This window comes from Anopheles funestus, chromosome 2RL, assembly GCF_943734845.2.
Source record: "Anopheles funestus chromosome 2RL, idAnoFuneDA-416_04, whole genome shotgun sequence".
Taxonomy (NCBI): Eukaryota; Metazoa; Arthropoda; class Insecta; order Diptera; family Culicidae; genus Anopheles; species Anopheles funestus.
In genome coordinates this window covers 7,397,597-7,419,560 of record NC_064598.1, presented here as the reverse complement: position 1 = coordinate 7,419,560, position 21,964 = coordinate 7,397,597, and the positions used below count along the sequence as shown (strand labels likewise).

Below are 21,964 nucleotides of genomic sequence, written 5' to 3'. Positions count from 1 at the left end.
GGTAACCAGGATTCCTTTTTCCATTCAACCCCAGGTTGAGCAAAAGAAAAAAGTTACATAAGTAGGTACTTCCATTTGTTGCTTTTTTCGCTGGAAAAGAAGCGCTCGAAAAGCGCCACCATTGTTGACCGGTGGCGCCTAAGTCGCCCCAAACAGTTTTGTGGTAATTTAAACGTATTCTACCCACCAGCAAGCGTTCTTTTGGCTGGGAACTCGGACCGAGTCTTAGCTGCAAAACACGGCGATGGGAGGGAAAATTCCAGGAACGCTGCATTGCATGGAGACCGTTCTACACAGGCAAGCACCGATAAACGAAAGCAAGCAAAACCCATGAAAGAAAGAAAAATCAGCGCACTTGAGAATTCAGTTTTTAATCGTACATTTCTACGAACGATCTTTTTCTTTTTCGTCCACACTCCACACTCAGGGAACTCTTTCATATCTGGAGCCTCTTGCGTGTGAGTTTTTTTTCTTTTCGTTCACCCCATTTTAACTTCCATGCCGCTTTTACTGTTTTGCGTCAGCAAAATTCTGAACACTGCCCTTACCACCCACCCCCTTTGTCTTTAATGGGGGGTGTTTTTTTACGCTAACGTTATTCGTCTCATTCGTGCGCCTTCTGTCGGCACGCGTTTGGTTCCCGAGCAAAAGAGACAGAAGACAAAACAAACCCTGGAGCAAAATGGAAGCAAATGCTACTACGGGGGTTTGGATGCAAAAATGACATCGAGATATATATGCACATCGCACCGCCAGGAATGAGCGGAATCTGGGTATCCCGGGATCCGGTTCTCTCTTTTGCAAATGTTCGCTCGGGATGGTGTGTTAACCTTACTTTCTGATTTGCCAAAATTACTGCCGAACGTAACCGGGCACCAGATGACCGTACGAACGCACTGGCCGGAAGGTCAGTCGAACAACAATTTCCGTCCAAAAACTGACTATTCGCTAAAAAGTCTTCATTGGTAACACTACTGACGCACTACACTTCAGCCAGATCGGAACTGAACGCGAAGTAATATTACTCACACGGTTCTGCTGCGGTTCGAGATTCTTTTCCCTTTTCCTTTGTATCCTGCTGGATGTTCCGCTCCAAATGTCCCATGTTTCCAGGACACTCCACCGACACACAAAACGTCAGATAAAAACGCCATTTTCAAATCTCTGCTCTCATCGCGTCACACTCTCTTCGGAAGGTCTAAAAAGAGAGTGTGTAAGTGTGTCTGCGTGTGTCTGCGTGTGTATGGATATGTCATGGCGACGGAGAAAAACAAAACGCCGCCAAGGATAAGCGATGCCCTTCTCCCACGCGTTTGCATCCAACAGTTCCACCAACAAAACATCAGCATGTTTGATCGTTGTGTTGCAATGCAGCAGAGACAAACCCGGCAAAAAGGAAGACTCCCCACGACCTGCTTGGTTTTTTTTCTCGTTCTTCTTCACCCTGTTTTTTTTTTGTCATATACACATTCCATCTTCAATGGTTGCTTTATGCGGGATTTTGCAAAACATAATGGCTGCCCCTCATCAGCAGCTTGTGCATCGTCATGCTTTTAATACCGTTTCCAACCATTTCTTCATGTAACATTGCACCAGCTACTGTTGGTATTCCATTCTTTTTTTTGTTGTATGGAACGGCATTTTCGAATTCCGAATTACATCAGAGTTTTGGTTCCATTTCATCATTTAGCTTCCATTTGCTTCATTCCATCATTACAGGCTGTCTGCTGGCTGTTCGCCTTTCGTTTAGAATCGTGGTATCGGCAAAACAGACCAAAAAATACCCTAAAGGCGCTGTCCTTTTTTGTGCTCTACCTATTTTTTTTGCTTCTTCTCATTCGCATTCTCGAATGCTTATCTCTTTCTCTCTCTGTTTCGCTCTCTCTCGCTCTTTTCCCCATTTCGCCTTGAGCATTTTCGCTCTTGCTTGCACACTCTCCAGGATATTTTTACAGTTAGCAGCTCTATTTTTCGGTACGGCTCACGTACACATACAAACACTCGATAATAGAACAAACAGAAGAAGAATAAAACAGGATACACCAAGGATCCGACGACGAACAGGAAGAAAAGGTACACACATTCACGCACGTATACACACACACATACACACACACATTCACACACCTTTCCCAAGGGCGACGACAGCAGCTGAAGGGACTCTAAAAACAGCTATAAGCACATCTGTCGTTGGTCACAATATCCTGAAACTTGGAGCAGCCGTATTCGTTTTTTTCTTCTTTTGCTTATTTGCACAACACGAACACACAACAGGGGGTTGGGGAAATATACGTTCAGTAATCAAGCTCAACCACACAAAACGCGTTGCTCACAGAACCGCACCGCGTTTCTATCGCGACTTGATTCTCTCACACACAGAGGGCTGGCAGCTGCGGCTTCTTGATCGTGCGTACCATGTGTACGCAAGAGGGCGCGCGCGCGTGTGTGTGTGTGTGCGCGCGTGTAAAAGGGAACCACCACTCATCACCACTAGGCACCATCTCGCCAACGCCGTTCCTCCACTTCACTGCTTCATCTGGTTAGCAGGGCGATCAAATTATTCTCCACCAGAAAAGCAAACGAATCGACGGCATAAAACAAGAATGGAAAAAAATATCCCCACGATGCACAACGCACACACACACACGCGGAGTTTAGCGTTTACGCAGCATACAAACAGGCTTCACGCGAGAGACGCGAATCGCACATATGAATTAAACAACAAAAATGCGCGTTTCCTTTCGTCGGGAAGTTCTTTATGCTGTTTTTTTCCTGTGCTTCGAACAGAAGGCTCCCTCTCACATTGCCGGATCTTCTTTTGTTATGGTTCTATCCTCCTCTTGCTGCTACAAGCATCAGCTTCATCGAAGCAAACGATGAAAACGGAGTGGAATAAAGAACAAGGAGTAAATGCTTCTTTTTTTTTGTTCTTCTATTCGTTTAGTACACACACACACACGGGCTCGGGGAGCATCGATGTTATTTATTTCTTCACACGCACACACACACACACACTGCTACTTTGCCACTTTTTGCTTCTCCACACGCTTTCGCTCTTATTCTTCCCTTTCCTGGTGCGTGATGGTCTTCTCCATGCGGCCACCCCTAGACAGCATACTTCTCATTCGTTGGATCCTTTCCATTCTGTTTTGAAAACTCGTTTCTTTGCTTATTTCTTTTGTTTTGGGGTACAGTTTGGTGGATTGCTTTTTTTCTACAAAACTACTTTGTCTGCTTTGTCTCAATGCCTGCTGCTTCTGCTGATGTTTGCGTTTCAGGTTTCTTCCATTCTTCCACGCTAACGTACGCTCTTTCCGGGGATGGCACGCAGACGCCGGGTTCTTTGATTACCTACGTCCTGCTTTTCTTGCTTCATTTTTTGCCGTCCATTATTATCCTTCCAAAGCAATGCCACACATGCTCCACGCCGCACACAGCCCCTAATGCAAGCGTTCTCTAACCGAAAAGTACGCTTCAAAGGGGAGTTGAAAATAATCCTTCTACACATGTACACATATATGTGTGTGTGCGTGTACGGCAGGATATTGCGGGCCGACGAAAGAACAAAAAAACGAAACGGCCAACACGTGAAGACGCACCAAAAAGGAAAATAGGAAGAACGCCAAATGGCGACACCAATGGACAAATGGCAACTGGGATAAATGCGCGTCCTTTTGGTTGCATATCTTCCTGGTTTGTGAGTCAAAAAAGAGGAAACGTCCAGTGCTTAGTTGCGGTTTTAGAATAAGGCAACTCAGTAGAATTTAACTGTTTCCGCTGTACTTTCCTTCGCAAAAAAGGAATTGCTAACAATGGCTGCTTGTAAAATATTCTTTTGGTGATATAAAATGGAAGTTCCCAGCAATGACCTAAACGCCATCGGGCGAGTAGACATGATGCTAGTCATTTTAAGATCAAAACCAATAATTCCATGTTTTCACAGACAAACTAAACACTTTTAAGACCGAGAACGATTGCCCCAAATTCACTTCTGAAAGAAGTTTGGTAGATTGCAGTATTGTTGTTATTCATTCCATATTAAAAACCCTGCAAGCCATCTTTCTGTATGACGCTTAGTGTACGTTACACGAAATTGCTGCACTTAATTCGATTTAAGAACTAAAAACACCGATGACCACTGCTCTATCACTCACATTCACTTGTATTGGGACGCGCGAAAATGCTGAGAACACTTTTCCTTCGACAGGATACAGAATTTTCTTTTTCCAAGATCGGTTCAACGAGAGCCACGGAACGTCACGTCTGTACTCTTGCAAGCGTTGGAAGTAAGTGCGTGCGAGAGCAAACACTAGCGCCCAAGATCGGTCAGTCAGGAGATACTCAAGGCGAGCGCACAACTGACAGCCTGTCTGTTTGGTACGTTTTAGCTGTGCGAGAAAGCGAGTGCGCAACATTTCACTCTGTTGCTAGCGTTGTTTCATCCGGTGTGAGTATAAGAACGTTTTATTCACATTCTCTCTTCTCACTGGTTGGTTGTTTTCATTGGTGTATCGTCTTCAATAACGAATGGTAAATGCGAGTACGCGTATGCCGGCGATTAGTTGTAGTTGTGTTAACAATTGGCTTCATTGTTTTGGTTTATTTTTGCTTCGATTGCTGTTTTTATAGTTGCTAAAAGTTATGTACAAACTAGCTTACCCGGCAAACCTAGCTTTGCCCTTAAACATGCGTTTGGTAATTAAAGGTTTCTAGCAAACATTTTGCGGCCCGGTGGTATGTGATAAACGGCGCCGGTCCACACGGCAGGACCGGGTTCAAATCCCATCCGGACCGTTCCCCCGTAGCAAGGACTGACTATCCGGCTATCTGGTAAAATAAGTCTAGTAAGCCAGAAATAAGTCTAGTAAGCCGGCGTGACCTGTAAGGTCGTTAAGCCAAGAAGAAGCAATCATTTTGAGTGTTCAAACTTGATTCGTGTGGTAATATTAGAGTGGCGATTAAAAACATGACATCAAATGATATCAAAGCAATTTTTCTTCTTTTTTTGTGGCTCTACTTCTTCTTTTCTGCTACTTCAGGATGTATTTCTGGCTTTCTTTGACGATTGGGATTCAATGCCTGGTCCTTCCGTGTAAGGCGCCAATTCCACATGTAGCACCGAGCCGCAAATCACTAAATTGCATTTTTGAATTATTCACACACTTGCTTTTTACTTATTTATCACTCACTTTACGCTTTAATGAATAAAATTGCACAAATAAATCGTCATGTGTACCTACTTTGATTGATTTATTCGTTAGAACTTTTTTGTTTCAGTAGTGTTCGTGTTGAAAAAATTGCTATGCGTACTTGATAACTCCCGTAGGAGAAACAGAAAAGAACTCATAATATTGGCCAGAGGTCACCTAGCGAAAGGAAAAGTAGCGGTAAACCTATTCTCATACCTAACCAACGTTTAGCGAAAATTTGATACAAATTGGTGCAGCCGTTTCGGAGGAGTTTGCACACTAACACCGCGACACGAGAATTTTATATATATAGAATAGAATATTTTATAACAATAGCGGAACAAAATACTAAAAACAGATCTCAAATCAAATCTAAGAACTTAATTATTAAGGAAATTTTCTATTCTCAGGATGAAAATCCATATCCGATTTTCCAGGTATTGAACCAAATGCCTAAGTACGATAATATGTAGACGTCTGGGGACAGCTTAGAAATTCAAGTTACCAATAACTGTAGATAGATATCATTTGTTGTAGAACGCATGGATATGTATAATCAAGTATAGAGAAGAGATTAGGATGGGAAAAACGATTTAAAACGATGATTTTAATTGAAGCAGCTTGATTGTGGCTTTTAACAAGGCAGACAGCTGGGAAAATTAAACATACTTGCGCCTTCGTTTCCTTCACGCAGGGATTCGCTCGCATTGAAATTCTTCTCTCACACCAAGCTCACGCCGCACGAGCAGTCACTGAACAATGGGAGCGCTCATCGCACTGCTCACTATTTCTCACTACAGCAGTTATTTGGTCCATCAAAATCTAGAAAATAATTTTCAATATCTCGTGTTTTTTATATTTTTAAATTTTTTAATTACTAATGGCTAAAACATGTCTAAAATTTCATTAAAAAAATTTAAAAACAAAGAGAAGAAAAAATTATTTCTCGATCCGTCTTTCGATACGTATCAAACGTCTGCACTTGAAACGTCTGATCCGAGAACTGTCAGCAGACTGCTGTCAAAATTCTGCTGACGGGAAAAAAACAGCGTCTGGTTTTGCATTGGGTAAGAAAAACCGATTATTTAATGCAGAAAAGAGCATTTCCTTGGAATTTTGTAGTTTCTTCTCTCCCTCTTGAACCCTTTGAACTGATTTTACCGTTGTTTGGTACTTGTATTTTTAGGAAAAACATTTTAAAGGCTGATAATCTTGCAGACGCCGATTGAAATCAAAAATTCAAAATGGCGCTGCCAGCCAACTATAAACACAACATACCGGGTCCGTCGATGCCTCCGCAGCGATTACGCCCATCGGGCTCAGGGGCCGATCGGAAGGACAATTCGAGCCCTTTCATGCACAACCCGCACGGAAATCCGGCTTTCAATCCGCAAAAGATGGGCAAAGCTTCCGCTGCGTCTGAGTCGAAGATGATTAAGCCACCGAAACCGCCGGAGAAGCCCCTGATGCCGTACATGCGCTATTCGCGCAAGGTTTGGGATTCGATCAAGGCTTCCAATTCCGATCTGAAACTGTGGGAAGTGGGTAAGATCATCGGACAACAGTGGCGTCTGTTGCCGGATGCGGAAAAAGAAGAGTACATTGCAGAGTACGAGCTGGAGAAGGCGGAGCACGAAAAGAACATGAAGGCGTACCACAACTCGCCGGCCTACCTGGCCTACCTGACGGCACGCAACAAGGTGAGGCCGGGCGATGGCGATGGTCACGAAACTTCATCCCGCTCGAGTTCGAAGGGCACACAGGCAGATCGCCGCATTGACATTCAACCGGCCGAGGATGAAGACGATCCGGACGATGGGTACTCGTTCAAGCACGTAGCGTACGCTCGGTTTTCGCGCAATCATCGGCTGATAAACGAAATCTTCTCGGACGCTGTCGTTCCGGACGTGCGTTCCGTTGTAACCACGCAGCGCATGCACGTGTTAAAGCGCCAGGTGCAATCGCTTACGATGCATCAGATGAAGTTGCAGCACGAGCTGCAGCTAATTGAGGAAAAGTTTGAAACACGCAAGCGGAAGTTTGTCGAATCGAGCGAAACCTTTCAAGACGAGCTGAAAAAGCACTGCAAGCCGGCAGTGGACGAGGAGACGTTTCAGAAGATGGTTGACCGGCAGTACGAGATGATGAAGCGGGACCGTTTGCGGGCCCTTGAGGAAGCACAGAAGCCTCCAGCACAGGCTCCGACACCTGCTCCCACTCAACAACCTACGGCCGGACCTACGAAAGCAGATTCGGACCAAACACCAGAACAAGCCGCTGCGAGTGAAGCTTCCGGCGAGGGCGATACGCCGGCTGGTCCGAAGGCAGAATCAACCGAACCTACCAGAGATCGGTCACCACCAGCAGCAGCAGCTGTCTCGGATGAATCTCAAGGATCGCAAGATTCTTCGACTGGAGGACCACAACAACCGCCGGTTGAGAAGATGGACACCTCAGAGGATCCTAAACCGGAAGCTAAAGATGAAAAGACATCTGCCGCTGTGTCGAAAATCGTACCAGAAGTGGCCAAGGAATCAGTTGCACCGGCACCGATTGCTCCCGTTGTTCCAGATCAGCAAGTTCCAGCTCCGGTGTTACCTTCTGCGGTTCCGCCAGCTACCCCAACGCAGGGAGGAATTCCTGCAACGCCACCCGTCGTTACTACCCCACCAGCAGAGCCGAAAGCGGAAATTCCACCTAGTTCTACCGTACACCACACTGGGCCAACACAGCCACCACAGCCGGCCACACACCATACGGTCGTTCATGGTGCGTATCCTCCCCATACCGTTCCACTGACTTCTGCGGCCTCAGGGCCAGCTCCACATCAGGCGCCGATTGTACCCACGCCCCCACCACCATCGCATACCCCGGAATCGCAGGTTCCACCTCCGAACGTAACCGTACCGCATCATCAACCGCCACACCCTCCACCCCATCACATGCCACCGCATATGCAACCGCACCCGGGCATGCCCGCCCATGGACCGACATTCCCCGGCTACCCGCATGCCGGTTCACCTCGTGCACCGTACTATCTATCGTCGTACGGGGCACATCCACAACCGTACGGCCAGTACGGACACTATCCGTACCATCAGCAGTATGGGCCACCACCACCACCACCAGGTAGCTATGTAACGGGTGGCGTCCGTCCACCCGGTGGACCTCCCGGACCGATGGGCCACTATGGTGAGGTACATCCGCATCCGGAAGCACACCACGGCTACGGACCACCGCCTCCGTCGGCCGGTGGTGCTGGCCCGCCCGGTGGTATGCCACCCGCACCAGGCGCACCACCACCAACACCGACGATGGTTACGGCAACGGCTACGGTAACGCCCCCAACAGCAGTGCCATCGGTGGCACAGCCCGAACCGGGTGAGATTGAACCGGAAAAGGCACCGGTTCCGGTTGCTGTTGCGACTCCTCCAGTAACTACTCCGGCATCGAAGAAGCGTAAGAAGGGTGGCGCTGCAGCAGCCGCCAAACACGACGATGTCGACAAGAAGGACGATTGATCCCATTTCATGCTTAAAAGATAAGACTTCAATTCATTGTAACTTAAAAGGGAAGCTTTTCAATAAATCATATTTGCCACTACAATGCGTTTGTTGCCTGCTTGGCGTTGAAGTCATTCTCGTGTGCCGAGAGTAAATCACCCAAAATCTATCCAATACGCTTGAAGAAAAGTATTTTATTCCAAAGTATCAACCCCTCCACAGTAGCTTTATATTACCGAGAAAAAAAATCTTACTGCCCAAGCCCCTTTAGCTTATGGAATATTGGCCAGATAATCCTGTACATCGGATGGGTCCAGTCGGCGGAAACCGTTCGCATCACAAATGCCCACCTCGATGTTGTCTGCGTTCATCTGTCCCTCGAAGCCTTCCTTCAACGTAAGAATTGCCGTGTGGACCGCATCGTCCAGCTCGAGATCTTCACTGTACCGTTTCTCGAGGAACGTTTTGCCGTTGTTTGCATTCTTGCCCATCGCCGTTGCTTTCCACGCAAAGTATGCACCGGACGGATCGCATTGGAACAGATACGGACGGCCATCGTCCCATCCGCAAATCAGTAACGAGACTCCGAATGGCCGGACACCACTGTTAGAGTCAATAAATCGTACCATTAGGTTGTGATTATGTTGCCATTGAAGGTGAGATTGTCTACTTACCCAGATTGCGTGTACTCCTGCATGACGGTGGCAACCTTTTGCACCAATTGCGACGTCGGAATGGGTTCGCGGTACGTGAGGTAGTAATTTTGGGCTAGCTTCCGGGCCTGCTTGACGAGCAGCCTATAGTCGGGTCCCATACCCGAGTAGATCATACCGATATGGTTCGTCACCATCTCCACCTTGTGCACACTGTGCTCATCGTACAGGATGGATTTCTGCTTGTTTTCCGTTGCGATCACAACTCCGTTCACCGCCTTAATGCCAACCGAGGGTGCTCCGGCCGCTACCGCCGCCAGGGCATACTCGATCTGGACCAGCTTTCCCGATGGGCTGCACACGAGAAGCGTTCGACATTTGGTTAGGAAAATTTGTTGGACAAAAACAATATTAACGGCTTACCTGAAGGTGGTCAGCGAAAAACTATACCGTTCCGAAGCCATCACGCACAGTTCGATTCAATGCAACTCACTAGTGGATGTTTTTTCAGAAAATGGTTTCAACACGGAGAACACAAACTTGGCAAAACAGCTTGCTCACCGGCATTGACAGCTATTTCGCTCGCAGGGAGCGAAAACATAGCCGGGCGAAAAATGTCATTTAAATAACGCCCGGGAAATTTGAGGAAAATATTTTTTTTTAAATCTTTTGCCTCGTGATTGTAAATTATTAGCAAATGTTAATTTCTTTCTATGCTAAACTTCTTTTTATTTAAATGTTTTGTAAAATAAATCATTTATCATGCTATAAAACCTTCATCAGTTGGTACATTATAGCAGTTTTTGCTGTGGATGAGCATGAGATTTTCCTTGTGAAGAATTTTCTCATTTGTTGTTCTTGTGAGCGCTCATAAAAAACGGGAAAAACATTGGAACGTTTGTGTGCTTGTGTGTGTGTGTGCACGCCCGATTGTCAAAAATTTTCACTCGCTCGTGCAGGAAAATTTTTCACAGGAATTTAGAAGATCGGAAAATTCACTACCGTTTTATTTAATCACATGGGAGTATGTGCGCTGGTGGGATTCGTGGCGCTTGGAATTCAAATTGTTAACGCAATTTTTCCTTTCATTGTAGAACATGCGACAAATGGATCCGAAATATGATCTCTCCAAGTGTCACGCGTACAATGAGAAAAGTTCGTTCGCGTTTTGGATCGTGCTGGTGCTGCTGTTCTGTTTGGCGTTGGGCAATCTTTGTCTCACGCTATCCATAACGGCTATTTTGCGGATCTACCGCGGCATGGAAAATATCGAGCTGATCCAGGACGCGGATGCGATCAAATTCTATGGCAATATCGATTTCGATCGTGTGTACAAGCAGGACGGTCTGTTGGAAAGCTTCTACGAGGAACCGCTAGAAATCACCGGGGACGATGGGGACGTATCGATCAATCTGGTCAATCGAAACGGTCACTCGCATAACAAAATTCAGCTCACGAAAGCGGGTAGCTTCCTGAAGGGGATAAATCATTTCGATGTGAAAGATCCGGTCACGGGCAAGCAGGTGTTTGGAACGTCGCGGCCACACTACAATATGCCGCAGGGTGCCATGGTATTGCAGGCCCAGCTCATCAACACTGGTCGCATTGCATCGCCCATTAACGACACGCTAAAGCTGCAAACACGAAACAAACTTACGCTAAAGGGTACGGAGGGTATCCGGATGGAGGCCAAAGAGCTGCTGTGGTCGGCGGATCAGAATATTTTCCTGAAGTCGGACAATGGAAGTACCATGCTGGTGGGCGGGAACGGTGTGTGGGTGAACGTAAACAACCTGCCGGTGGTTAAGAGTGAACACGGCACGCGGACGGGATCGTCCAGTCAGTACAAGCTTTGTGTCTGCTATCCTCAGGGACGCATTTTTCGTATGGCAGTGCCAAAATCGCACAATGCGCGCGTTAACTGTGCTCATTTCAGCGCCAACGAGAATCCATGTGCGTAAGCAACGACCATCATCGAACAGTATTAGCGGCGGCGTGCGGAGCAAACATATCGGCCATATTAGACGTAGATCAGTTGTAGTTGTTTGGTAGTTGCTCAAAGGAAAGTAAATTCTAGTAGTTGTTTATTTCGATATATACTTATTAAATCCCGCACAGGGAGTAGATAGCATACGTACAGTAGAGTCAGTGCATTTCGTTGAATTACATCGTGATGAGTTAATGTAACTTCTATTCTATACTATCATTAAAGTCCCAAGCGTTCCCTCTAAATGCTAAATGTTGTATCGACCACGATTCGGGAAGCTAGCGACTTACTCCGTCTGCTCTTCGTTTATGGTTTCTCCCTCAACGCACTCCATATCGTCCTCTTCGCCGTCCTTCTTTTCCGATGGCTTCTCGTAGGCTGGTTCCAGCGGGGAAACTACGACACCGTCCCAGACGGACATTTCCTTCGCTACGGTAGTGTTCTCTACAAAGCCAAGAATATGCTTGTACCCACCGTGGGCCAACACGCGCACCAGTGTTTGTGCCGTCATGCAGCATTCATCTTGCTGGACCAGTGTCATCGATGTGTGCACCCGGAAGTGGCCCACCTCGCACGGATCCGTAATGCCCGCCGATCCAGGCACAAACAGCCCGGAAGCCAGCAGTTGAAATACGCGCCGGAAAGCAACGTTCACGGGCAGGGCCTGACGACTCGGGTTGTTCATGATGACGGAATGGGCGAGCAGATCGCAAATCCACGGATTTAACGGCTTGAAGCCGTCGAAGCGACGGGCGAGATCCTTGAGTATGCGTATCAGCACCTTTATGGTTGAATGGTGTGCATTTTCTTCGAACCAGCGCGTGTGCCGAATGGCGGCCAGATGACTTTGGATGATTTTGAAATCCAGATGCTTCTCCGTCTCGAGCTTGCGCATGTTTTGCGGCAACGTTGCAATCAGGCAGCGTACCTTCGCTAGAGAGTTCGATATTTCGAACCCTTTCTCACTGTACGTTAGCGAAAGGGCTTCCGCCTTGGGGACGACTTCCGTTTTCATTGACTTTTCCAAATCTTCTTCCACCTTTTTGCCGAGCGCTTCGGCACAGTCTTTCGTCGGGAGTGACTTCAGGATGATAACAATATCGGCTACGTTGTTGCCTGCCATCATCGTGCCCTTCTTGTACGATCCTACCTGGCGTACCTCTTCCAGCTGGCACTTGTTAAAGTCTCCCGGTGCGATCACGATGTTATCCAGCACGCCCTGCACCTTGGCGACGAGATTCGAGATTGCGGTTTGTTCCGCTGCGGTCGGAGTGAGATCTTGGCTGCGTTTTAACAGGGCATTGGTGAGTGCGGAATCGTCCGGAGCCGGATGTACACGGGGGAAAGCCATTTCCGCCAAGGTAAGATCGAACGGATGGCGGGGAAGAAAGGTTTTCTTGTTCATGTACGGGGCTCCACGGCCTCGCATGCCCATTCCCATTCCACCGCGGCAACCACCACGCATTAAGCCTGGACGAACCATTATTTCCACTGCGGAAACGATACATTGAAAGTAGTAGTAACATTCTACAGATAAATAAATGCAATACTTACAGTTTTAACCTGCTATTTTCACAATTCTTTTGCGCTGTTTTTCCGGTTGCCGAAGGATACACCAAAACAAAAGCCGATTGATTGAAAATTTTTGACATTTACACGGCAACTTGAAGTTTGCTATAATTACCCCAAAATATCCCACAACAATGCGATGATTTCGCTTGCGTTGCTTTTCTCACAAAATAATTCACTATTTCGTATGCTACGCGATTTTAAATTTTAATAACTATTTTACAAAGTACAGCTACTTTCGTAAATGTTCCGGCAATTGCTGCAACTCCACTTTCGTCACTTTCAAGGCAATACCCTCGGGTAGATTGCGTTCGATGTACTCCAGGAACGTGTCCAGCGTTGATCCGGTAAGCTTGTGAAAGTGCATAAATCGGTAGTAATTTCGCACCTCGTACTGTACTCGATGTTTCTTGTAGATGTGCACCGATTTCAATAGTGTCAGACGATCTTTCACCGCTTTGCGCATTATCCAGCTACAATAGGAAACAACACACGTTACAAAGCTATTTCAACCCAGACATTCTTCATTGGCCCATACGTACTGTTTGCCAACTTCTATGTTTAAATGTTCTGCCGCTGTTTTAGCGTACATAGCGTAGCTTTTCATCACTTCCGGGTCTATTCCTTTCATCTGTAGTTCTACCCGGCTGTACAATTTATCCGGAACTCCAACGGAGGGCGGTTGTTCGATGGCATTGGTGGTCGATGGCACTACATCGGAATACCATCGTACGGGTTGAATTGGTCGCGGCACAAGAGGCACAGCGGTGCGGACTAGATTGAACCACTATTGAAAGATGATAAAATAACAAATATAACTGTTTTTACCCTGTTTTTTACGGTTTCTGTCGCCGGCTTTACCTTCAGCATGCTGTATCGTGTTATTTAACAACAGTCTACAAACAAAAGAAACGAGAATGTCAGGTTGACAGCAAACACGTTCGATGTTATTTCGATGGCGATGTTTTTTCCCAGCTGATTTGCTAAAATGCCAACAAATTTAAAAATTCTAAATTAAATGCGAGTTTTTGAAGCTAATTTTTTACTTCCTTCCTGTTAATTTCTTTCAAGAAGTAAATAAGCCAAGTTTTGTCCAATCAAATGTGTTAAATAAATTACTACACGTAAAGTACGCAAAGAGGACACATTCCAGTCAGGATCGTCGAGCCTGATTCGGGGTCAAGAGGTAAAAAGCTTTACCTATCAAAGCTGTTATTACACAGGAAAAGGATAAAATGCGTAAATAAACATCTATTCTCTTATCTAGGATGCCTTTTTAATCAGGCAAAATCGTAATCGTCATTAAAGGAATGTTAATATTGCACTGTTGCCGAATCACATAGTACCGATATGGCATAACTGTGCGCATGTGGTGCGAAATCCCTTTTCCAGGACATTCCAACGAAACGGGACAAGGATGTGCGCGGTGGAACTCTATTGACATTTATCTGCAGGAGTAGCAGAGACAACATGATTATACTAAAAAAAAATTACCGTACATACGCACATACACACAGTTCCTAGTGCGAAATCCGTTCCGGGTCGGCAAACGTGGCAATAAATTGTACAAAATATACACAAATTGCAACATAGTTTTGTAGCAATATAAGATAGAATTAGTACTAAGTAACATTGCAATAGTTGAACGATGTTAGTCAGGTGGAGTGCTAGCGCAAGGTGTCGAAAGTGGTCAAGTATTCGCTAGTGTATTATGGTGCAGAGACGGACGATTACATCTTTGCCGAACGCGTGTGCCTGCCAGTGATGTGGATCTTAATAGTTTTGATCCCAGCAAACAGTGGGCAGCAACGAAGTGAGTGAGAACAACTAGTGAAGAACCATCATCACCATCCCGCGACACACACCCGGACAGGACACAGTAAATGCGTCCGGCCTGGTACCATGGGCCAAACTAACAGCGGTTCATGTAAGTAGAATCCGCACACTGATACGAATTGCAAATTTACATAACCACAATCTGATGGGAGGTTACAGTGAGAGGGTGGAGAAAAGAGCGGAAGCAAGTGACGATGGCGATGTAAACAATGCGGCCGGAAGAAGTTCAGGGACAGAAGGACCGGCTGATTCCCACGGTGGTTTCAACGCAATTACCATCTAAGACTAAGGTTCAGGATGGATTCGCTATTAGTCTTTCAGGTTGTCGATTTCCTCGAAGGGTCCGCAGCAATCCTTTTTCCTTCATTTTAGAAACACTCGTCACGTGTAAGCGGCATCAAAGGTACCACACCTGTCAGCAGGTTGTTCGCTCGAGTTTTCTCCCCATCGCAATATAAAGAAGTGAAGCATTAATGGAAACGAAAACTCAATCTACCCGCTGCCGGAACGGAGAAATTGAGAATCCTACAACGTTAAGGAAGCGGAAGAGAAGCAATCTAAAGCGAACGCACCGTGGAACGGTTCTTTTCATTTTGGCTTCTTATGCAGCTGCCTGCAGGAAAGATAAACCGATACCGACACAGAAAAAAATGGAACGTAGCTTCACACGCGTGAACCACATTTCATAGTGGCAAGTGTATTACGCTGTCGCTGGCGGAAATTGGGCCCGTTTGCCGAAATGATGGTGCGAGAAGAATGGGGCCCAAAAAGCGCAAGCAAAACATTCGAATATTAATCGCTTACACCTTGCGCAAGGAAGTGGTGAAATTTCTTCCATGTTCATCGGAACCCAAAGTGCTTCCATCCGGTGGAAATGATTACGGCGACCGGCGAGTGTTGCGATTACTGTTTTGCATGCTTCCGTTGTTCGAGGAAGGTTATAATTAAGCAGAGACTAAAATTCGGTACTGTTTTTTTTTCTTTCTACCCGATTGAAGGACAAGTTGTGTTTTCGAACATTGTCCACCTGTGGCCCACCCGCAGTCTCACAACCGGGCAGTGAGAACAGCGAGGATCGATCGACAATGGAGTTTGTACTATTATGCACGCCTCATAACCGACTGAGAAACCGTGTCCACCGGGTGTCTGCTACTGGGACTCACACCGTGCTGCCCGGCCGGTCCGACTGATTGGAATCGTATTCAGTGTGACATCGTTAGAAACAATAGGCTTCGTTTAGCGCACCATTCCATGAGAGTTTCCCGAAACGAATGGCCGCTCCGCATGTGGGTGAACTGCCGCTGTCCGTACACCGGCACCATGTTTTGCGATTACGTAGCTCTAGGCCATGGGAAACATTCTGATGCTGCTCTTTTGCCAGTTTGTGCCTCTAGTGCAGGAGAAATCCCAGGGAATCGTTGGTACTATCGGTTGATTCGTTTTGAGCGTCTGTTCCGTTCCGCAGTAGGGTACGCTTCAGACGATCAGCTGTCCTCCAGAAGGAGTGTAAAAAGCAATCGATCGAGAAGGAAGAAAAAAAAAGATCATACAACAGTGGTTCAGTCCGTGAACCTAGGAACATGATCGGGATTGGGATGTCGAAAATTAAGGACAGCAGACTGGTTTTTCCTTTCGAGAACCATTCTGTGTCTATCGCTGGAATAAAATCAATTTTCCAACTGTTTCGTTTTGGGTAGGAACTGTGACGGTATTTGAGGAAGGATCGATAGAAAGTAGATAGAAAATTAAAGCAAACATGTGTGTTTGATTCTTTCTACCATGTTTCTGTGTATGGGAAGTTTCGTTTTAGTAACTTGTTTTTTTATTGTTGAGGGCATTAGAACTAAAAAAATAAAGAACTGTAATTGTTGTTTGTACTTTACACAACCGTTTTCGAAGTGCTAGTAAATGTAAATACTAGAATATTTATAGAAAAATCACACAAATTATTTTAAGGTTTAACATTATGAATTTCTCTAAAGCACTAAAACAACTTTTACGGACAGATGCTATAAATCGAGGAGAAAATCAAATTTTCTTTCCAAATATCCTTCGGTCATGGAATGGGTCCTTAAAACAATACCCAAAAGCATCCTTTATGACATCTGCTGTTGCTGGCACTCGATACCAGTTAATAATTATCATCATCTGTGCGTACATCACTTTCAACAATTTTACAACAAGGACAACAAAATACAAAAAAAACCCTGCAACCATCGTGCTGTGCTTGTGGCTATCACAAGCAGGTCAAAGCGATGGATGCATGTAGCGTCGACAGTTGCAAGAAACAATCTTACGGCTACACTCGACCGTGTGGTGCAGCAGAAGTTCATGCGCATATATGCAGGCACCAGCACGGAATCGACGAGGTTTCTGATGCTTGATGATCGTTCAGCTGTTCTGTTGTTTTTAACGTTTCCCCCGTTTTGGGCCACATGCTGACCGAGCGAAGTGTCTTGCATATGGTCAAAAAGCAATGTTTCTGATAACGAAACCAAACTGGACGGACCGATAAAAACGTTATCAGCTGGCAAAAAAAGGAAACGATTGTACGAAGATGATGATGGCATGTGCGCGACGGAGAAGAAAGCAACACATTGATTAAATCTTGTGGACGGCAACACATAGGGCGAAAAGCAACATGTTATGGCAATAAACTGGTTCGTATATTATAATATGATCGCATTTTCTTCGGAAGAACCGAGCGTATGGTCGTTTTCCGGAAGGTCATTACATTGGGCAGAATGCACAGATTTCTAGAAGGATGTTTATGTTTGGACAGTGTGTATGCGAAGCAATGTCTGCTATTCATGAAGGCGGTCGCTACCGTTAATGCTATACCATCTGCAAATGGCATACACATCCGAGTGCCGCAAATGTCCCCGAGAGATGAGGATGATGAGGATAGTTTTGAATTGGAAATGAGTATACCATGCCGTCTGGTCAATGTGTTATTCTGTGGAAGAAAGGACACGCGGGGCTTGTGCTGTGTTGCATTTACCATTTCCAACGAAGGATGACGTGTGCGGTGTTATTTTTCACGCCTCTGTGTTTTGTTCGGATTAAGCATTAGGAAAATGAGACAAGCGCACGACTTTAATAATAGAGTGTAGGATTTGTCCATCAATGGTATATAATATAGTGGAAGAAGGGACGGGATTGGGACAGAAAGATGAAGGTATCTTCCGTTTATCTGGTTGAGTAAAGTCAACATAATGATCGGAATGTATGAGTGCCGTATCGCCAATCCCTTTCGAGGCTGGTTATCATCATTCAGCATGCGCAAGAATGTTGCTGAATGATAACTGACGCGCAAACACGAGACGTTGGAGCTAACCGAGCTCTTAGTCTGATGAATGAAACTCAAGGGCGAACCGTGATCTTGAAAAAAGATGTTTTGTTTTTTGCTTTGCACAAGCTGTAGGGTTTTTAATTTCCTTCAGCGTGGGAGAACACTATATTTTCGGCATCTGTGTGTTCTGTAAAGCACATGATTTAGATGCACATTATCGTTGATCGTGAGATTGGTCGGCTGAATGTAAATACACGTCCATATATTACGTTCCCGCCCTCCGATAAAAATCTCAATCAGTGCCGCTTTTCAACTGCGCTCCGGAATTCATTTGTAAACAGTTTTCCCTCAGAAATGTATCCACGGTGCTGGCTCTCATCGCGCCAGCCACACGTTTTCCCTATCGATCGTAAGAAATTCCAATCAAACGGAGTGAAAAATCTAATTTTACATATCCGTCCATCGCGCTGCTAATCGTGCGCTTCCCAAATACGATCGCGATTTGTGGAATGATCTTGGCCGAAACCGTGACTAAGTCATTTGGGGTGTTGTAGTTTTTCGTTGCCCTTGGAAAACGGTGCTGATTCTTCTAGTGTGGAGATAGAGATGAATTTAGCACACGAACCAATAGGCAGAGAAAATGAAGAATGCTTTGTGGATAATATTCTGGCACTCGTTGTGTGTTTTTTTTTTGTTGCGCCTTAGAACAGAGCCTGCGTTTGGTGGAGGCCATCTTGCACATTTGCTTCCGAGCAGCAAAACGGTTGTTTATTTTAAGGTTTCTGTAGATCTTTTTTGTTTCGTGTAGTCTGCAAACAGTATGCCAACGGAGTGGTCTGGGCGATCGCAAAAAAGCCAGACCTCCCCTTACTATTTGGCTGGGTGGGCTACACAACATGCGCGTACGTACAAGCGACTTTTGTACAGTGTTCATAATTTCCATCCATCATAGCGCCCCACAGGCAAGTGCAGCAGTCTGTTTTCACGCAGTTTTTTTGCTGTTTTTATGTTGTCTGTATATTCCTCCTGCTCATTGCACTTTCCACGTGAACGACGACGGCGACATACACACGGTAGCTGGGGAGAGTTTTCTTTGTCCCTGGTCTGTCCAAGGCTAACCGCGGGGAACAACCGTTGGCAAGAGGGAAGATGAAAGAAACCGTGTGCACCACGAGTCGACGGTTTTCGGTTCAGCGATCCGTACGTTACTTCACGGAGACAGTAGCAGCTGTTAATGTCGCTGGTCTTAGTCTTGGGGTATACATTTTACATCATTTCTTTTAGGTGTTACGAATGCATCACCGTTGAAGATCATACTGGTAGTTGAAACTGACAGGGAGAAGCATTTTAATGAGTTTATACAATGTGAGACGCGTTATCCATCGTTCATTTCAAACATTCAATCCATCTTCAAAGTATCTAAAATTACGTTTCCTTTTTTGATGTATTTTTAGCCCGTTTTCCATCCTAAGGGAACTAATTTTCATCCCGAATGAATACCACACTGTACTGTAATACGGTTCCAACCAAGATCGTAATGCAAAGCATTCCATCACACGGGCCGCGTGTTCGAAACTGAGGGGGGACTAAAAAGCCGGCTGCATTTATTATTACTTCGTGCGGAATTCGCTTTGTTGGAGAGGTGCAAAAAAAACATGTATAAGAAGCGTCACCACACGCCGAGACATTTTTGCTTGTTAGCAACATCTGCTGCGTTAAGCTCTGGGTGACGATCGCCTGATGCGTCCGGACGATCGTCTGCTATCAGTGGCGGTGTAAATGTGTACTTTTTTTTGCACCACTCTTGAATTGGATGTTGTTGTCCGGGCTCTTGCCTTAACGCGTGCGCATTCATGATTCTTTTCCTTTGTTGTTAAACAACATCGCGCCACCGACCAAATGAATACGAAAGGATAGGCATGGGGTGCTGTGTCTGCTTTTTATTGAAGATATTATACAACATGGACAAGTGCGCGTGCCGTACAGGTACTTTAATTCGCGTACTTAGACTACTTTCCGGTGGGTTTGTAACGGCAAACTAGAGCTCATGCCCAAGGCTTCTTTAACCTTAAAGGGTGCGTGCCTGAAGTACCGAACCCCCCGACCGGAAGGGTATAATTTAGTGAGTCTCACTTCAAACTTGGTGGCAATGATATCTCGGCAATGATGATGAAAGTGGGAACGGAGCGGAGGGATACTTTACGAAGAACACGTGCTTGCGTAATTGTTCGGTCAACATAGTATAGGACGTCCCTTGCTAAGGGGGTGCCGTGGTGTCCGGAACGTATAGGAAAAGCGTGTCGCATCACCGCGCTCCGATGCGCAGATCCGCGGTTGGTTGATCGCGAATGAATGAACGTTTATGAATGGTTAATTGCACTTGAGGAACCAACAATGAAACTCATAATAGAAATTAACAGAACGTCATGTACGCACTGGTGTTGTTTTGATGGTGAACGATGTTAGAATTTCATCTATGCTGGGAACATCCCAACGGAAGCGAGAACAGTACGTTCCATTCCTCGCATTTCCTCATACGGAACGTTGTAAAGCCACATTAGTGTCCATGGGTTTGGGGTTCTGTACACAAAGGTCAACGGATTGGGTGGCCGGATTGTATGGTTGAAGGGGATGGTAGGTGGCACGTGGGTCCGGAAGCTCCGTTCCGGAGTTTTAAGCAGCGTTTTGCTTCAGTTTTGCTCATCCATACATGTCACCGCGTTTCCATCGAACGTGACCGTGATGTTCGGTGTGCGTTAAACCAAATTCCCAAAAACGAAAAATGCTTACGTTGGGTGGGCCTTTTTGCGTACTTATTCTATTATACTACCATGCCCTTGCATAGGCCCCCCGGCATCTGAATGGAAAACCTTCGAGTGCGCTGACCTAAAACTGTCGTTCCTAAACGACACTCGGAAGAAAGCAGTAAACGAGGGCGGCACATGCACAGAGGCCGCCATCATCGTTCGAACGGTGCAACATATGGAAACTGATTCAAGCATAACCGATGGCACGCGTACCGGCGGAAGCTCGTGCCTGCAGCTGGTGCCGGTTCTATTGCCGGTGTTTCGTTTCCTCGTTGTAAACGCGCGTTTTGTGTGTTGTGCCCTCCAGAAAGCATAATGCAATTCGCCACGGTTTTCACCGCCGAACGGGGAGAAGGAAACGAATGGAAGCAAAAAGGGAAGACAACGTTCATGCCGTCGCTTCATACTTCTCCGTTGTTGGGTTTTTTTTATTCGGTAGCTGTAGCATTAGGGTCCCGGGTTTCACAGCTTTGCCGGCGGCATATTGAGCACGTCGTTGCTACGTTCTTTTGTCATTGTGCGTTTCGCAGCTTCTCTGTTTTCCCAATGTAGACGGCAGTACGTATTGTGTGTGTATGTGCTGTGTTTTAGCATAGATCGAAAGATCAGCAGCATCCGCATAGGATCGGGATCGGAAATTGGGAACACAGCATATGTGCAGTTTCATACTATGTTTCTTGTGATGCCGTTTTCGGAAGACGATCTTTTACAGAGAGCATCATGTACGCGTGCGGTTGCTTCTTTTCGTTGGAATCAGTTATTCTTTTTGTTATTTGAGCGTGCCATTTGAAGATTGATGCGAAGGAAAGAACATTAAGAAGATCCTTTTCTTCCGGAAGGACTCAAGCGTGAGGATATTGCAATTCCAAGGATAACGCTCTTCACTGGAAATAGGATTAGTTTGTATGTTAATAATTTCTCAACTTTTCAAACTTTGACATTTCGCATGGTTTGTGACAAACATTTATATTAGAGTGTCTAAGCATCAACTAGTTTTGTTGTAAGAAAATGTTACAAATGAAAGTTCCCTCAAATATGTCTTTGAAACGGTGCCTCTCCGAAAGAATTGTCCTGATATCCTGGATCGTCAAGCATCAGTACGAGCAGATGATACGAATATACGACAAG

General features: G+C 45.7%; 7 protein-coding genes across 14 annotated transcripts in view; 3 read left to right on the top strand and 4 right to left on the bottom strand.

Annotated features, from left to right (window-relative positions):
- Positions 1-4,346, bottom strand: part of LOC125766407 (RNA-binding protein Musashi homolog 2) — an 81,149-nt gene extending 76,803 nt beyond the window's left edge. For 5 of the 8 annotated variants that reach the window (XM_049432349.1, XM_049432348.1, XM_049432350.1 and 2 more), the window contains exon 1: positions 4,155-4,345. The gene's annotated coding sequence lies outside the window, so the exon portion shown is untranslated. Of the gene's footprint in view, positions 1-4,087; positions 4,110-4,154 lie in introns of those variants that run through there. The other 3 variants (XM_049432346.1, XM_049432347.1, XM_049432351.1) reach the window with 3 other exon arrangements.
- Positions 4,347-6,178: 1,832 nt separating this feature from the next.
- On the top strand, positions 6,179-8,795 carry LOC125766405 (SWI/SNF-related matrix-associated actin-dependent regulator of chromatin subfamily E member 1). The gene is made up of 2 exons (XM_049432340.1): positions 6,179-6,256; positions 6,376-8,795. Exon 2 carries the CDS (start codon positions 6,434-6,436, stop codon positions 8,708-8,710), a length of 2,277 nt encoding a protein of 758 aa, XP_049288297.1. The 5' UTR covers positions 6,179-6,256; positions 6,376-6,433; the 3' UTR covers positions 8,711-8,795.
- A 71-nt stretch (positions 8,796-8,866) lies between these two features.
- LOC125766440 (proteasome subunit alpha type-2) lies at positions 8,867-9,923 on the bottom strand. Its single transcript, XM_049432412.1, has 3 exons — positions 9,769-9,923; positions 9,367-9,699; positions 8,867-9,295 (listed from the first exon to the last, which is right to left on the bottom strand). Exons 1-3 carry the CDS (start codon positions 9,807-9,809, stop codon positions 8,965-8,967), a joined length of 705 nt encoding a protein of 234 aa, XP_049288369.1. The 5' UTR covers positions 9,810-9,923; the 3' UTR covers positions 8,867-8,964.
- A 249-nt stretch (positions 9,924-10,172) lies between these two features.
- Positions 10,173-11,577, top strand: LOC125766430 (uncharacterized). The gene is made up of 2 exons (XM_049432392.1): positions 10,173-10,369; positions 10,440-11,577. Exons 1-2 carry the CDS (start codon positions 10,364-10,366, stop codon positions 11,304-11,306), a joined length of 873 nt encoding a protein of 290 aa, XP_049288349.1. The 5' UTR covers positions 10,173-10,363; the 3' UTR covers positions 11,307-11,577.
- On the bottom strand, positions 11,387-12,989 carry LOC125766421 (interleukin enhancer-binding factor 2 homolog). The gene is made up of 2 exons (XM_049432381.1): positions 12,887-12,989; positions 11,387-12,823 (listed from the first exon to the last, which is right to left on the bottom strand). Exon 2 carries the CDS (start codon positions 12,813-12,815, stop codon positions 11,619-11,621), a length of 1,197 nt encoding a protein of 398 aa, XP_049288338.1. The 5' UTR covers positions 12,816-12,823; positions 12,887-12,989; the 3' UTR covers positions 11,387-11,618.
- Positions 12,990-13,082: 93 nt separating this feature from the next.
- Positions 13,083-13,880, bottom strand: LOC125766449 (28S ribosomal protein S10, mitochondrial). Its single transcript, XM_049432424.1, has 3 exons — positions 13,763-13,880; positions 13,444-13,688; positions 13,083-13,374 (listed from the first exon to the last, which is right to left on the bottom strand). The coding sequence occupies exons 1-3, from the start codon at positions 13,769-13,771 to the stop codon at positions 13,134-13,136; spliced, it is 495 nt and encodes a 164-aa protein (XP_049288381.1). The 5' UTR covers positions 13,772-13,880; the 3' UTR covers positions 13,083-13,133.
- A 289-nt stretch (positions 13,881-14,169) lies between these two features.
- The window catches only part of LOC125766406 (protein neuralized), a 35,529-nt gene continuing 27,734 nt past the window's right edge, over positions 14,170-21,964 (top strand). Inside the window, exon 1 of the mRNA XM_049432343.1 lies at positions 14,170-14,828. Within this exon, the coding sequence (XP_049288300.1) occupies positions 14,804-14,828 (25 nt within the window). The 5' untranslated portion in view covers positions 14,170-14,803. The remainder of the gene's footprint in view (positions 14,829-21,964) is intronic.